This window comes from Heteronotia binoei, chromosome 21 (genome assembly GCF_032191835.1).
Source record: "Heteronotia binoei isolate CCM8104 ecotype False Entrance Well chromosome 21, APGP_CSIRO_Hbin_v1, whole genome shotgun sequence".
NCBI classification, from domain to species: Eukaryota; Metazoa; Chordata; class Lepidosauria; order Squamata; family Gekkonidae; genus Heteronotia; species Heteronotia binoei.
Window position 1 is genome coordinate 140,022,417 of NC_083243.1, and position 17,685 is coordinate 140,040,101.

A 17,685-nucleotide genomic window follows, 5' to 3' on the forward strand; every position below is an offset into this window, starting at 1 on the left:
TTCTAACCATCAACATTACAGAAATTTTGAAGCTATTTTAAGCCAGATAAGATTTTTATGCCCCTAGCATTATCTTCTGTTTTAAAGATTAGTGTTTCAAACAATGCAAAAGATTATCAGGATTTTATGCAAATACAGGGCTTTTTCTGTAGCAGGAACTCCTTTGCATATTGGGTCACACTCCCCTGATGTAGGCAATCCTCCTAGATCTCACAGTAGGTCCTGTATTAAGAGCCCTGTAAGCTCTTGGGGGATTGGCTACATCAGGGGTGTGTGTCCCAATATGCAAAGGAGTTCCTGCTACAAAAAAAGCCCTGAGCAAATGTATAAGCAGCAACAGCCTGCTTATTTTATGATACATAATGACTAATCTAAGCTGCACACTGAAAATGTTTTCAAGTATGTGTGGAGTTATAGGGACATTAAGAAATATATATGGATATGTATCATTTAACCCTTACATTTTCAAGATTATACAACTTTTAGTATCTGAGGGAGGTATGCCAGACTCCTCAGGTCCAATATACAGGCCTGGAAAAACAATGTTTTAGCTAGAATGGAAACTATAAAGTAGTGTCCATATGCTCATCACTTTTTAAATACATAAAACCCATGACCAATTCAGTTTGCACAAATGGAGAAACAAGACATGTTTGATTCCTATTTATGCTTAATATTGTGACACACCAATACTTAAAGACCAGTGAATTAAGTGTTATACTTGAGGTAAAATAATATTGTGCTCTTAAAAATGGCACATACAGAAGAGAGTATGTAGTGAACAACAAAGGGGGAAAACTTAGCTTAGAAACAAAGGTAATATAGGCAGGTATGCACTGCATTAGGTTGTATGTACCACTCACAGTTTACTGTTTGCTAGCAATCTGATTATTCTGGGATGCAAGGGAAGGAATTATGATCCACAGATGGAAATTCCTTCCTTCTGTAAAAATCCTTCACTGGGTTCAAGCTGTTATGGCAACTTTTTGGCAACTACTTTGTTTTTGGATTTCCAGGTAGGCAGGCAAAACAGAAGACTTATCAAGGCTTTGATAGGTCATGATACACCTGCTGGTAGACTGTGTTCATCTTGGGTGATCACAAGATTTACAAGTCTCCTGAAAGATAGTCATTGCATCTTTTTTGCCTACCAATCTATGATTTTCTAGGACTCCAAAGACATTAAAAACAGATGAACCTTTTCCTTGCTTACCTATTCTCTTCTTGACCACAGTCATTTTGTGGTTTTCAGTTGACAACATAATTGTAATACAGCAGTCATTTTTTTTCTCCCTTACATTTGCTAATCACTAGTTTTAGTGTTGCAACTTCTTGATTCATGATGAAAACAAACAACCCCCCTCAAAGAAATCTCATGTAAAATATAACCACACACAAAATTACATACATCATAAATCTAATTTTTCAGAATTTATCTAGTTATTGCAAAACGAGCCACTTTTAATTAAATAATCAAATGTCCTTATTAGTACAATACTTTATATTTTTTTAAATACACTAAATATGATTAATAAAGGGAGAAAATCTCGCTTTGCAATACCTGCTTGAAATGTTCAATGGATTAGAAGGTTAGTTTTTAATACAGGGGAGGAAATAAAATACATTTTTGTATTTGTTTAGGACCTGTCTGCTCCCATCAGGCATTTCTTAAGGCTATGTTTGTCTTTTGGCTTCAAACAGAAATAGAGTTATAAAATAATTTAGTGAATTACATTCGTCTGTAATGTCCACAGTAATCTGTTATGAATATAATTCTAAAAAAAAAAAACCTGTTCTAATTTACACATAGTTAAAATGCATTTCAATTTCACTGTCATCTTAAAAAAACATGTTTTTAATTTAGATAAAACACCTCATAAATTTTTATAATTGCTGTTAAAGTTTTCCCATGGCAAATGCTCTGTTTTATATTTTTCTAACACAACAAAAAAAAATCTAAAACTTTCATAAAGGCCTTGAAATCCTTAAATATAGTCTTCTCAAAGAAGTGTAATTTTATAAATTTGAACACTTTGTTTTAAAAAGAATTTGTACAACTGTACCAGAATTTCACAGCTACAATGTATGAACACACTCAAATGAGGTTTAGAAAAATGTGGGGGAAAGCTCAGCCAGAGGAACTGCCACTTCACGTTGAGGTTGACAGTCTGTGTTTTGATAAGGAGCTATAACGAAATGTGTCTATAAATAACTGTTCAGTCCTTTACAAGCCTGTAGATGTGATGCTGTGCACCATGTTCGCTGTTTGAAACTTCAAATACACACGCCATGCAAAGTAGGGTTTCCTGCGTGTCCCTGTTTGTTACAACCTGGTTCAGATTAAGGGGGGAGAAAAGGTGGTATGTTAGAAATTTGAAAGATGCTTCCATATCCACAAAATCAAACAATATAGCTTTCATATTACAAATCTCATTTTCATACACTTTCTATTGCTGATATCTGACTTAACAAAAAAAGAGACATTACAAATATTCTGAGGAAATGAGAGGTGAACTATTATATACATAATCCATTTTCTAACCCGCCCCCCATAATAATGCCAACTGGCCTTATGAAAGCAGGGGCAAACAGGCAGCTACTAGAGAGCTCTGCTGCTGTTTTGATTCAAATTAGTTGGGCCTGATTGCCTTTTAATCTTTCAAGGGCTTGGGAGATGGAGGAAGAGTTGCAGGTGGGGAGCAGAAGATATTAGGGGAGAAATGAAGAAAAGTATCTCAGAAAGGGAGACAATTTGACAGTATGAATCTTATCGGGGTCAATTATTCTTTGGAAGTTAGGACCAAAACCAGATCTGATGCTAGGAATCCCTAGGGATGAAATAACCTTATATTGCCAAAACCCAACCTACCTATGTTACCAAAAGCCAAGACAAGGGGACCCAAATCTGGATTCATAGATGAGGAGCTGGGGAAGGGATTAAGTGTCCTCTGAATAATTTCTTTGAGTAGACCCCCCACATATACACATTGCCCATCTTGGCAAGTACTGTGCCTGTTTTTTCACATACTGGAGTTTAAAGCAGCATGGAAGAGGCATTTCCAATCCAAACAGCATGTATATGAGCAGGGCTTTTTTTGAGCAGGAACGCACTGGAACACAGTTCCAGCTGGCTTGGCAGCAGGAGGTGTGGCCTAATATGCAAATGAGTTCCTGCTGGACTTTTCCTACAACGTAGCTCTGTGTGAAACAATGGTGATGTCAGGTGGTGTGGCCTAATATGCAAATGAGTTCCTGCTGGGCTTTTTCTACCAAAAAAGCCCTGTATATGAGCAATTAGCATCCCCTCCCTTCAACTGCTGTGGTTCAATCTCATCCTCACTCTGGCTTCATCTGGCAGTTCAGCTAGCATTCCAACTCAGTCAAAAGTTCAATCAGGCCATGAAAAAAATTGCTCCTCTCTAGGACTATAAACTCCATACTAAGTAGTACCACTATTTCAAATACTGAACTATGCTTTAAAAAGTATATAAAATACAGACCTGGGGTTTCCCCCAGGGTGTGTAGAAAAGCACAAAAAGATTTTTAAATGATTGAGGAAATGTTAAATTTTCACCAAAATGAAGAATGCCCATTGAGATCTTGCAGAAGCTCATAAGATCACCATGGACATTGCTTAGCAACCAAGGGAGAAAAACCAAGGCATAGTCAACTCCTGCTTGACTGCAGCTTGGAAGAAAGAGAGAGAGATGAGAGAGGCTGGAAGAATGAAAAAAAATGGGACTGGGATAAAAAAGCTGTTAAGACAGAGGGAAAAAGAGGGAGAAAAAGCTTCTAACAGAGAGGAGGCCACATGAAGGGTGGGTCCCCAGCTTATTTTTTATTTGATATACTAGTCTCCAATCCTTTTTTTCACTGCTGGCCTTTGCACGGAGGTTCTGGAATCTAGAACCAATGAATAGAAGGGGGACCTAGAGGCAGAAAAATGGCCAAGCTGGATGCATCCAAACTTCTACCCTTAAGACCTAATTTGCACATTAATTATGTGGTGTGGTTGCTTCTACAAACCCATATTACCTGTGGTTAGCTCCTAAAGTAAATCAGCAGTATATAAGGGTGCACTGCATGGTTGCTTGATTACACAAGTGATCCCTATGATACTAACAGTATGAATGGAGGTGGAAGGACCCATGGAAAAGGTTCATGGGACTACTACCTTTGAAGTAATGTGTTACTTAACATAAGAGTATTTATTATTTATTTGATTCATTTATAACCCAGCTTTCTCCCCAATGGGAACCCAAAGTGGCTTATATCATTCTCCTCACCTCTATTTTATTCTCATAATAATCTTGTGAGGTAGGGTAGGCTGAGAAGAGAATGACAGGCCCAAGGTTGCCCAGGGCTCAGCTTCCATAGCAAAAGTGGAGATTCAAACTTGGCTGTTCTGGGTACTCTTAATCACTACATTACACTGATTCTTAGAAATACATTAAAAAGGCAAAAGTCTGCAGAAAGATCCCAAGAAGTAAAAGTGATGCATTACCAACAAAATAGTAAAGTTTTCCAACACACTGTTCATCATATATTTCTCTGGCAAATGCTTGAGCTTGTGGATGAAATTGATCATATATTCACACATTGGAGAACGGTTTATTCTGTACACAAACCGGCCATTCTCAAACCGTGCATATTCAGTCTAAGAGGAAAAACAAAGAGAAAAGTACAGAATTATAATGAAATTAGATATGTACATTCATTAAAGTTTTTAATTTTTTAAAGAGAGATCTATTAATCCATGAAATAAATGACAATAGTACTATATACCTTTAAGACTATTTAATTAAAATATTGAATGGAATCAATTACATTTTATTTGTAGTTATTATTTATTTATTAAATTTCTGAATCACCCAGTCCCTGCTACTGCAGGACTCTGGGCAATGTACAACATTTGATAAAAATGTAGGGGACCACAGAATAAAATATAGAAACAACATTAATAAAAGAGATTTAAAATAATCCAGATGGTGAATTATACATTAGCTCACATTCCAGACTGCCTGGCCACCTCATGGGCAGGAGGGAAAGAGGAATAGAACAAGTCTGGAGAGCAAGAAGATATTTCTCAGAAAAGACTCAGGACAAATTACTCTGATATGAACAGCAGAGCTGGCAGCAGCGGGGTGGGGACAATCTGTACATGGTCATTCCTATATTGAGTACGGACTGCTGAGTGAAGAGAGACAGATATCTCCTTAAGTGCCTTCCACAGCACTTAAGAGGGTGACATGAGGAAAGGAGGCAGAGCACCCAGCTTGATTCACCAATCAGTAAACTAAGCCTAGGGCCTCAAATTTGGAGAGACCTCAAGATCTCTGGCAGAACAGAAAAGCATCTTTTATTTTACAGCTAGGCAAAAAGTGAAGTCATCTAATAGCATCCAACATTAGTATAAATTTAAGAACAGGAGAAATGAATGTCAAGTAGAAAGAAGATACCATGAACAATTCCTCTAAGCTGTGGAGTCTTGTGAGCAAAATTCTGCTTTGTGAGCTACCGGCATTAAAGTTGTAAGCAGTGATTTAGCTTCTACATAAATTAGTCTCGTTTGGGCCCATCCTTCCAGAGCTAAGACAAAAATGTGTGAGCTGGAGGCTGAAAAACTGTAAGCTAGCTCACACTAACTCAGCTGAGAGGAAACACTGGCCATGAAACTTCTGTAGAAATGGAATGTTTCTCTCCTGAAGCCAGAATGGTCAATTCTATCAGGGCCAAAGAGGGTTTACACCATAGGTCTCCAGCTTGTTGAGTTTGTGAGCAGTTTTGGAATTTTGAGAAATGGTAGCAAGACTCATAACAAATAGATGCCATAGGCATGGGAGCAATCACAAAATTATGAAATATTCTACAGAAAACTCTCCCCATGACCCTCCAAAAAGTTACCCCAAAATTGATCTTGTTCAACAACAACACTGGATTTACATCTCGCCCTTCACCACCTGAAGGAGTCAGAGTGGCTTACAATCTCCTTTCCCTCCCCACAACAGACACCCTGTGAGGCAAGTGGAGCTGAGAGAGGTCTAACAGAAACTGCTCTTGAGAGAAACAGCTCTGCAAGAACTTGTGACTGACATCAGCAGGTGACTGTGAAGGAGTGGGAAATCAAACCTGGTTCTGCACACTTAACCACTACACCAAACTGTCTCTCTGGATCATGTACATCTGTAGTATGTTATTATAAGTATTCAAATTAAGCATAAACAGAGAAAAAATTAAGCATAAACAGAGAAAAAAATGCTTTAATGGAAAGTTGTGAAGTGGCATCAGTATAAAGAACTATACTAAGCAGAAAAGTCTTGTTAATTAGCAAAAAAAAAAAAAAAAAATCCAAACAGCGGGTTTGCAAATCCTACCTCTACTTTTTCTACTACTTGCTTCCCGAATGAACAGACTTTGGTGGAACAGGTGATTGTCATGTTTTCTGAGCTTTCATACTGACTAGTTACACCATAGAATGCTCCTGCATCATCTTGAATGTTGCAATTTAAGTCCGCCTGCAGAAAAAGATAACAGAAGTTTTCTCAACTGCCTGCATCGTTGGGAACAATCATTAACAACTGTTAGCATATCACTATTAAAAATGTCACATTTGAAAGATCCTTTGAAGTAATTTGTTCTAACAGTCCCTTCTTTTAAAAGCACAACCCCATGACACAAAGAAGCAAATTGTACTGATTCCCATTATGATGGTGGAAAAGAGACCAGAAGATATTGCACTGAAGTTCTGCAAGACAGGATTGGGATGCAGACAGCACACCTGCAGCCCCAGGCATATTTTAAATGAGTGCCCAGAACATTTCTTATTGCCAAGGAGAACAGCTGCACTATTTCTCCAAAGCCTTGGGTCTCCAAACCTAAAAGCTCTTAATAATCTTGTTTCTAATTTCAGGCACTGATTTTAAATTAAGAAGATACAGCAATACAATGGAAACACTAGGAGCTTTTCCTTTTTCTTCATTTGTATGCAAAAGCTTCAGTCTGCAACTGAATCCTCCTAAGTAGCATACAAACAAAATCAAATAATTAAGATCCACAAAAAAGAACCAGAAAATATAACACTGTTTTGACCTGAAAGGAATACATTCTCCAGTCCCATGTTGGATGGGACAGGCTCTTCAAGTAAAAGATGCATTCCATGGTAGAATGGCTCCTTTGCATACTGAGGAATGAAAAGCAGATACTAAACACATACCTCTGCCACAACCCATAACAGAGGCAAGTGCACATCTATCCCATTTCAAAAGGCTTTGTTTAGATCTGCATTGGATTGTGACCATAATGTTCACAGCTACCATTTTAAATTACTCATCAAAGTAGTTAGAACTTTGGTATGCATCATGGAACTCTGGTATGCATCATGGGTGGAGTATGGTAAGAAAATCAGACCCATCTGTGATGACCTGATCTTTTTGACATGAAAGTCATCATTGTGCAATGTTTGAACTAGGAATGGAGAGACCCAGACTTGAATCCCCACTTTGTCATGGCAGATTGTCAGGAGGTATGGGCTGGGATGTCACCAATATGCAGATGGCCAGTCCAACTGTATCCCGGATAATCTAAAACTGGCTCTTCAAGCTATAGCCTCTTGGCTCAGGCAGAGTCGGTTGAAACTGAATCTGACGAAGACGGAGGTTCTCTATCTGGGTAGGGGTTGCCCAGGAAGGGAGATCCCTTTATCAACTCTTGATGGGGTGCTACTGATAATGGCCCCTAAGGTCAAGAGCTTGGGAGTGCTTCTTGAGTCCTCTTTGACAATGGAGTCTCAAGTTGCAGCCACTGCCAAATCTGCCTTTTTCTATCTCTGGCAGGCTCAGCAGTTGGCCCCTTTCCTGGAACACGACGACCTAGCAATGGTAATCCATGCCATCGTCACCTCGAGAATAGATCACTGTAATGCTCTACATGGAGCTACCCTTGAACCTGACTCGGAAACTGCAGCTAGTGCAGAACGCAGCAGCGTGGCTGTTTATGAGGCTCCCTCAATGGGAGCACATTCAGCCAGTGCTGAAAGAACTGCACTAGCTACCTATTGTGTTCCAAGTCCGTTTCAAGGTGTTGGTATTGACCTTTAAAGCCCTATATGATCGAGAGCCTATCTATCTTTGGGACCGCCTTTCTCCACATGTTCCCCAGAGAGCACTGTGTTCAGGGACGCAATATCTACTGTCCATCCCCGGACAAAGGGAGGCCAGGCTGTGCTCTGCACAGTCTAGGGCCTTCTCAGTGGCAGCACCTGAAATATGGAATGCACTCCCGGAGGCCATAAAGGACCCGTGGGACCTCTCTCAATTCCACAGGGCCTGCAAAACTGACTTATTTTGACAGGTCTTTGGCTCTTAAACTGGGAGAGGACTGCCACCTACACTACTGAGATATTGGAACTACTACAGGTTTAACTGTTAGTAAAGGAAAATCCCGCCTAGGTAGTTATTTAACAGCACTGTAAAATTATTTTAAAATGTTTTAATAGTGTTTATTGTTTGAAGTTGATCATTTAATTGTATTTATTGTCTGAAATTTTGAACTGATTGTTAGCCACCCTGAGTCTGCTTGTGGAGAGGGCGGGGTATAAATTAAAGGTAATAATAATAACAATTCCTTTATTTCCCTTTTGTTCTATTTCTTCCCCCCATTTCTTTGTTTCCCTTAATTCACCTTTCTTCCCACCTTTCTTTCTTTCCCTTTCTCCTCCCATTTTTTATTTTCCTTTATTACTCTTTCTTCCTCCATTTTATTTCACCTTCTTTCAATTTCTTCTCCCCTTTCTTCCATTTATTTCCCTTTATTCCCCCCTTTTTATTAACCTTTCTCCCCCATTTCTTTATTTCCCTTTATTCTCCTTTCCTCCTCCCATTTCATTTCCCTTTATTTCCCTTTCTTTCCATTTTAAATCCCTTTCTTCCCTCCATTTCTTTATTTCTGTTCCTTTTCCTTTTTCTTTCTCTCTGTGGAGCCTGAGTGGTAGGCATTGTAAAGGATTGCGGCTGGGATATATGGGTGCCTTTAAAGGTCGCTGGCACATCCAAGCTTGCTTAGTTTATAGCTAACAGAACTGGCCACAGTCTAAAATTTATTCGGCCTTGCTTCTAGTGGAACCCCTTCTGTTCTTCAATTCATGTTAAGAAAGTGCTTATCGAATCCGAGTTCCTTTCCCTGGGAGCAGCTGCAGTTTCACATGAAAGGAGGGGTGGCACGGGTGGGGGGGTGGGAGCCAGCTACCACCAGTTCAATTTGCACTTGATTATCCCAGATGGTGTGACCTAATATGCTAATGAGTGTGTGATCTTATTTGCTAATATTAGGGGATGTGGTCTAATATGCTAATAAGTTCCTGCTGGGCTTTTTCTACAAAAAAGGCCCGAGGCCTAGGCATTTACTTAGGGCTGCAGGCTGGGGGGCGAGGTGGGGTGCCAAATTAGGCTCACACCACATGACTTCAAATAGAAAAACAATTATTTGCATTCATTTTGCCAGCCTAATTTGTTCTCCCTTTGCAGAGCACTGTTTAAGTTGATAATTTTGTATGGCCTGCCAAGGATGTTATAAATATCGAAATGGCCCTTGGCAGAAAAAAGGTTCCCCACCCCTGATTTATACAGTGGTATTATGATACTGGCTGATTTGTTTTCAATTCCCTTCCTAATAATTCCCAGCATAGCATTGGCCTTTTTAATTGCAGTCTTGACATTTTCAGTGAGTTATCTACCATGATCGCAAGATCTCTCTCTCGATCAGTCTCCTCCAGTTCACACCCCATCAACTTGTATTTATAGTTAGGATTTTTGAACTTGAACGTTGAACCTCATTTGCCACGTTGACGCCTACTCACCGAGCCTTGATAGATCCCTTTGGAGTGACTCACAATCCTCTCTGGTTCTCACCATCCTGAACAATTTAGTGTCATCTGCAAATTTAGCCACTTCACTGTTACTCCCAACTCCAAATCATTAATGAACAAGTTAAAAAGCATTGTATCCAGTACTGAGCCCTGAGGTACCCCATTGCTCACCACTTTCCACTGCGAAAATTGCCCATCTGTATTTACTCTCTGTTTCCTATTAATTAGCCAGTTTTTGATCCACAAGAGGACTTGACCTTTTACTCCATAGCTCTTGAGCTTACTTAGGAGCCTTTGATGAGGAAGTTTATCAAAAGCTTTCTGGAAGTCAAGGTAAACAACATCTATTGGGTCCCCTTTGTCTAAATGTTTGTTCACCCCCTCAAAGAACTCTAACAGGTTAGTGAGACATGATCTTCCCTTATAGAACCCATGCTGAGTCTTCTTCAATGACTTTTGTTCATCAATGTGCCTCCTAATTCTCTCTTTAATAATGGTTTCCACCAAATTCCTGGTATTGAAATCAGACTGACTGGCCTGTAATTTCCCGGATCTTCTCTGGAATCCTTTCTAAAGATGGGGGGTAACATTAGCTACCTTCCAGTTCTCAGGAATGGAGGCAGATTTTATTGAAAGATTACATATTTTGGTCAGGAGATCCACAAGTTAACTTTTGAGTTCTTTCAGAACTCTTGGATGTATGCCATCTGGGTCTGGTAATTTATCAGTTTTTAAGTTGTCTATCAATCGTAGGACCTCCTCTCTCATCACCCCAATCTGACTCAGGTCTTTCAACACCCCTCCCCAAATCAGTGGTTCGGGAGTGAACAAACACTTCTCATCTTCCACGGTGAAGAGAGGCAAAAATGCATTCAGCTTCTCAGCTATTTCCCTATCCTCCTGCAGTGATCCTTTTACCCCTTGGTCATGCAAGAGCCCAACTTTCTCCCTGGCTGGTTTCCTACTTCTAATTATTTGAAGAAATTTCTATTGTTGGTCTTTAAGTTTTTTACAATATGCTCCTCATTGTCCCTTTTTGCCTGCCTGATCACAGACTTCCATTTGATTTGCCACAGCCTGCATTCCCTTTTATTAACTTCATTTGGACTAGCTTTCCACTGCTTAAAGCAGAGGTGGGGAACCTCCAGCTTGTGGGCCATAAATGACCTGCAAGACCCCTCCAACAGGCCCGCAGTGGCCACCCTGGACTCAGCTGGCCAGTTTGGGATCTCTGGGCCAGGCCACACTGTGCACCAGCCACCGCCCAGCTGGCCAGCAGTGATTGTGGGGCTGGGTGCACTGCACGCCGACCTCCCTGGCCGATGGTGATTGTTGAGTGGGGCTCACTGCACGCTGGCCTCCTGGGCCCAGCCAGCTGACGAGGATCCCTGGGCCAGGCTGCACTGCGCACTAATCTCCCCTAGGCCTTCCCTCCCTATCCTTCTGATATTATTTATATCCAGGAATCACCGTGTCCCAGTGATTCTCCTCATTCCACCAGGTTTCTGAAATACCCACAATGTCTATATTTTCCCCCAACACTAAGCATTCCAACTCCTCAATTTAACCTTGGACACTTGTATATAAACACATTTATGGACACATTTGTATATAAACATCTATAATTTCCCAGACAAGTTAGGCCTGAAACCTTCCTCCTACTGCCTCGAGACTTTGCCAGGCAGTCTATACTGTTTGTCACTGTCTCAGTGGACAACTCTAATCCATTGCCCGGTAGAAAAGTAACAGCTAACCCGTCATCTCTTGGAGATGAGTCATCCCAAACCAGAGACATTTAATCTCCTGTCGGCTTTCCCCCAAGATTCAGTTTAAAAACTGCTCTGCCACCTTTCTGATGTTAAGGGCCAGCAGCCTGGTTCCTTCTGGGGACAAGTGGAGACCATCTCTTTTGCACAGCTTTCGCTTGTTCCAAAAAGCATCCCAGTGCCTAACAAACTTGAACCCTTCCTTCCTACACCATCATCTCATCCACGCATTGAGACTCCTAATTTGTGCCTGTCTCTCCTGCCCTGCGTGTGGAACAGGTAATGCTTCTGGGAAGACTACTTTGGAGGTCCTGGCTTTGAGTCTCCTGCCTAGCACCCTAAATTTTTCCTTCAGGATCTCACGACTGCATTATTCCACATTTTTGGTGCCGACATGTACCACGACCACTGGCTCCTCCCCAGCACTATCAGCCTATCTAGAACACGTGTAATGTCTGCTACCTTTGGACCAGGCAGACAAGTCACCATATGGTCAGTACGCAGTTTTGCCATCCAGCTGTCTACTTGTCTATGGACCAAATCTTCAACTACGAAGACCCATCCCCCCCGCCCAGGGATGGTTCCTTGGCACGAAAGGATACCTGCTTACCAGCTGAAGAAGAGGTCCCTTCTGAGGGCACATTCCCTTTATTCTCAGCATGGTGCCCTGTGCCCTCTTGACCCTCATGCTCACTGGCAGCAGCAGGGCTGCCATGTTTGGAGTGGGACACATCTAACAAGTCCCCAAGAGTCTTCTCCAAATGCCTACCTGAGTGTCTCTGCTTCTCCAGGTCAGCCACTTCAGCCTCAAGGGTGCAAACTCATTCCCTGAGGACCAGGAGCTCCTTGCACCAAGCATACACCCAAGACTTCTGTCCAGTGGGCAGATAGTCATACGTGTGACACTCAGTGCAAAACACTAGAAAGCCCCCAACCCCCTGCTGGCATTCTACCTTCATTATTGCTTTTTTAACATACAATCCTCCCTTTAATACCTTTTGTGTTTATGTGGCTTTACTTGTGGAAAGTCTACTTTTTTAATTGGGAACACAAGGAGACTAGTGCCCCCACTTCTGGCTTCTTACAGAACCCCCAGACTAGGAGTCACAGGCCAAGAGGCCTTTAGCTCTCGTCTCTGGCTACGTGCAGCCTTATAAATGCAAAGAGAATGGGGCCAGCAGGCAGCCCCAGGCAACGCACACACTCCCAATCAGCAACAATCACCTGATGCAATCATCTACAGCCCACTCAAAACAAACAGCAGTTCCCCAGCAACCACACAATCTCAGACTCTCTCCTCCCACAGAATAGCACGCAGCTAATTCCCCCCAGCAGTTAAGAAAAGGCAGTTAAGGAAAGGCAAACACTCACCCTTTCAGTAGCAAACCTTTCCCGCTCTCTCACAGAGCTCAACTGACTAGTTTTCATTTCATCCACTTGGTCTTATTGGTCCAAAACTAATACATCATTTTGGACTTACAAGAGATGTTTGTCAATCTGCTCTCCAAAAAAGCGTTCCACTCCTATTAAGCAGAGATTAGACTCCCTTGATAGAACAATCTGTCTCCAAGTTTTCAGCCACTATCCTTCAAACCAGTGATCCTTTCCAAATGACACAAGATAATAGCTAATTAAATTATGTATGGAATGATATAATTAGCTATTATGTAATGTATGTATGGCAAATACAACAAAAGTAGATAACTGATAATCAGAGCCACACAACTATTCTAGTAACAGTTCTTCATCCATGACGCCCTTATCACTAGAGAGAGTGATAAAGTTCCTCACCAAAGGCTCCTAAGCAAGCTCAATAGTCATGGGGAAAGAAGAAGTCCTCTCATGGATCAAAAACTGGCTAATTAATACGAAACAGAGTGAAAATAAATGGGCAATTTTCACAGTGGAGAGCGGTAAGTAGTGGGGCACTGCAAGGCTTCAAAGTGGATCCAGTGCTTTTTAACTGTTTAACTTGTTCATTAATGATTTGGAGTTGGGAGTAAGCAGTGAAGTGGCTAAGTTTGCAGATGACACTGAATTGTTTAGGGTGGTGAGAACCAGAGAGGATTGTGAGGACCTCCAAAGGGATCTGTCAAGGTTGGGTGAGAGGGTGTCAACATGGCAAATGAGGTTCAACGCAGCCAAGTGCAAAGTAATGCACATTGGGGCCAAAAATCCTAACTATAAATACACATTGATGGAGTCCGAACTGGAATCTACAGTAAAGAGAGATAATGATAGTGGCTTCAAATAGAGCACTGACAGGGCCTTGTGAAACTCACTTTCTGGAGGACATTGAGAGGCAAAGCAAGGTGCCCCTTGGAAGTCTGTGCAAGTTCTACGCTGAGTAACTGGACCTGGCCTGGCAGCTGGTACCACACAACTGGACCTGACCCTGGGAACTGGCACCATGCAGAGTTTTCTCAGTGAGAGGCTGCCAAGAAAGGGAAGGAGGGAAAGCTGAAGATAGGGGGGCACAAAAAGATAGGTTGGCTGGTGGGTGGAAGGAGAGTACGAAGCAGGAAAAGGGAAGAGATTATGGGGAGTTTCAAAGAAGGGAAAGAGGAAATAGCAGGGCAAGGGAAAGGAGTTGTCTCCATTTATTTTATCATCAGATTTCTCACAATCTTACTTTTTGCAGATTGCATTGCTAATGTTTTATGCAAATCATGGCCAGTGATCTGGCTTCTTAAAAGCCAGCAAAATAGAAGTCTGTGTGCAAATGGATGGAGAAGTGTGCGTGCACACAACAGCTCATGCCTTGAATAAACTTTTGTTGGTCTTAAAGTGTCACTGGACTCAAAATCTGTTCTACTGCTTCAGACCAACATGACTGCCCACCTGAATCTAGCAAAATATAACTAATCTGTCATTGTAGCAAGACAACTATTTAAGTTTTTAAAAAAAGAGAAGTAATTTAGCCAAAACATGGCTTTTGCATACCATCTCACTGGAATTTCTTAAGGTTATGTGAAAGTATTTTGCTGTGGGTGAATATTCAATCTACCAAAGTGGTCACTTGGGTTGCAGCTGCCATTCTGGCTTAGTATTAGGGCTTTACTAGTCTTGTAGACAGCAACACTGCCAAAGTAAACAGGAAATAATCATTACTATTTATCCTAGTTTGCATAATTTAGAATAACATAAAACTTATTGAACTTGTAGAAAGAATTTCATTCTGAATTATTCTATGAATTATCCTATATAGATGAAACCCCACTGGAGTGCCTTATCTGATCATTTGATGACTCCACAAACCCTTACTAAAGTTCCTAAGAGCCTCTGCCATAAAAGGATAACACAACAAATAATTTTAGAGGGTAGCTGTGTTGGGTCTTCAGTAGACCAGCTATATTCAAGTCCATCTGCACAGTGCTATAGGATTCAAATCTAACAAATAATGGATGTTTGACTAAGAGATAAAACATAATAGGCTTATTGGGAGGTGGTGGGCTCTACTTCCTTGGAGGTTTTTAAACGGTGGCTAGATGGCCATCTGACAGCAATTCTGATTCTGTGAATTAGGCAGATCATGAGAAGGAGGGCAGGAAGGGTTGCATCAGGGCTTAGTTCTTGTGGCCCTTTCTTACATGCCCAGGGAAATGCTGTTGACACTTTGGGGTTCATCAGCAATTTTTCTACAGGCCAGTTTGGCAAGGGATCCTGGAGGTTTTTGCCATCTTCTGGGCATGGAGCAGGGGTTACTGGGGATGCATGTGTATGTAGGAGGTATTTGTGAAGTTCCTGCATTGTGCAGGGGGCTGGACTAGATGAACCTGGAGATCCCTTCCAACTCTATTATTCTAAGAAGAGCACTGCTGGATCAGACCAATAATACATCTAGTCCAGAATCACTGTGCTCAACTAGTTCAATAACAGGGCCTAGAAGCTGAGGCCTTCCTCTGATGTTGCTTCAGGGCACTGGGATTCAGAAGATTAGTGCCTGTGAATGCTGAGGTTCCCATCAGCCATCATGGCTAGTAGCCATTGACATACTTATCCTCCATGAATCTATCTAATCCCCTTTAAAGTTGTTTATTCCTGTGGCCATCACCACATCCTCTGGCAGCAAATTCCACATTGTAAAGAAGTAATTCCTTTTGCCCCAAATCTACCACCCATCAACTTCAGTGGATGGCCTTGAGTTCTAGCATTTGGGGAGTGGGAGAAAATATTCTCTTTGTCATCTCTCTACCCTGTGCATGATTTTATAAATCTCTATCATGTTCTCCCTCAGTCATCTCTTTTCTAAACTGAAAGGTTCCAGATTCTTCAGCCTTTCCTCATAGGGAAGGTGTTCCAACCCCCTAATTATCTAGTGCAGAGTGGTAAGCTGCAGTACTGCACTCCAAGCTCTGCTCATGACCTGAATTCAATCTTGGTGGAAGCTGGGTTCAGGTAGCTGGGTAAAGGTAGTCTTCCATCCTTCTGAGGTTAGTAAAATGAGTACCCAGCTTGATGGGGGTAAAGTGTAGATGACTGGTGAAGGCAATGGCAAACCACCTTGCAGAAAAAGTCTGCCATGAAAACATAGTGATGTGACATCACCCCAGAGTCAGAAATGATTGTTGCTTGCACAGGGGACTACCTTTACCTTTACAATTATCTTTAGGACTTCCAGGTCCCATCTTTTTCATGGTGGGGGGTGTTCCAGGGGTGGGCAAGGACACAAATGACATCACCCAGAAGTGACATCATCATGTCAGTGACACTGGAGGTGATACTCTGGTTTTTGGGCAAAACTCTGTTTTTTCACTTCAAAACCAAAGTTCACCCAAAAGCCAGAGTACTGCCATGTGATGTCTAATTGGAGACATTGTCTGATTTCACTGTTTTGGGGTGGGGTTTTCCCTGCTGGCTGGTGGTAGGCCGAAGTCTCCATGGGAGGGGGAACCCCCGCTGGGATCTGAGGACTGGCAACCCTAATTATCTTGGTTGCCCTCCTCTGTACTTTTTTCAGTTGTGTAATGTCCTTTTGGAGATACAGTGACCAAAACTGTACACAGTATTCCAAATGAGGCTGCACCTAATTATCTTGAGGTATTACAATACAGAGGTATTATAATATTGTTCATTTTATTCTCAAGCCCTTTCCCTAACATAGAGTTTGCCTTTTTCACTGCTGCAGCACACTGGGTTGACAGTTTCACTGAGTTATCTGCTATGACCCCAAGATCTTTCCCCCTCTCAATCTCAGCAAGTTCAGACCCCATTAATCTACACTCAGCACTGGGATTTTTTTGTCCCAATGTGCATCACTTTACACTTACAGGCACTGAGCTTCATTTGCTACATTGTCACCACTCACCCAGTTTGTGGAGGTCCACTTGGATCTCTTCACAGTCAGCCTTGGTTTTCACCATCCTGAATAATTTTCTGTTATTTTCATACCTGGTCACTACACTACTCATCCCTAATTCCAGATCATTTATGATTAAATTAAATAATACTGGCCCCAACACTGATTCTTGTGGGACCCTGCTGCTTAATTTCCTCCATTGTGAGAACTGTCCATTTATTTCTACTCTTTGCTTCCTGTCATTTAACTAGTTTTCAATCCATAAGCAGGGCTTTTTTTCCTGTGGGAACATGGTGGAACAGAGTTCTGGGACCTCTTTGTGGAAACAAAATGATCAAAAAATGTTTTAAAAGTTCACAAGGGGCACCCATGTGTTTCTCATTCATTTTCCCCTTGAAAAATCCAGCACCACTTTTTCCAGAAAAAAAGCCCAGGGAAGAGAACCCATCCTCTTATCCCATGAGTACTAAGTTTATCCAAGAGTCTTTGGTGAGGTACCTTGTCAAAAGCCTTTTGAAAGTCCAGGTATATAATGTCTACCAGGTCACTGTTTTCTACATAGAAGGAAAACTTATTAAATTTGCAGATGATACTAAATTGGAAGGGGCTGCAAATACAGTAGAAGACAGAAATAGGATTCAGGATGACCTTGACAGGCTGGAAAACTGGGCTGAAACCAATAAAGTTAATTTTAACAGGGATCAATGTAAAGTTCTGCATTTAGGGAAGAAAAATCCCATGCATGGTTATAGGATAGG

The 17,685-nt window shown here is 41.5% G+C and overlaps 1 protein-coding gene across 6 annotated transcripts in view; it reads right to left on the reverse strand.

Moving 5' to 3' along the window:
- Positions 1 to 318: 318 nt before the first annotated feature.
- The window catches only part of TEAD1 (TEA domain transcription factor 1), a 360,416-nt gene continuing 343,049 nt past the window's right edge, over positions 319 to 17,685 (reverse strand). For all 6 annotated transcript variants that reach the window (XM_060263081.1, XM_060263082.1, XM_060263079.1 and 3 more), the window contains 3 exons: positions 6,375 to 6,515; positions 4,505 to 4,657; positions 319 to 2,330 (listed from right to left, as the gene is read on the reverse strand). In XM_060263081.1, the coding sequence (XP_060119064.1) occupies positions 2,217 to 2,330; positions 4,505 to 4,657; positions 6,375 to 6,515 (408 nt within the window). In that variant the 3' untranslated portion in view covers positions 319 to 2,216. The remainder of the gene's footprint in view (positions 2,331 to 4,504; positions 4,658 to 6,374; positions 6,516 to 17,685) is intronic.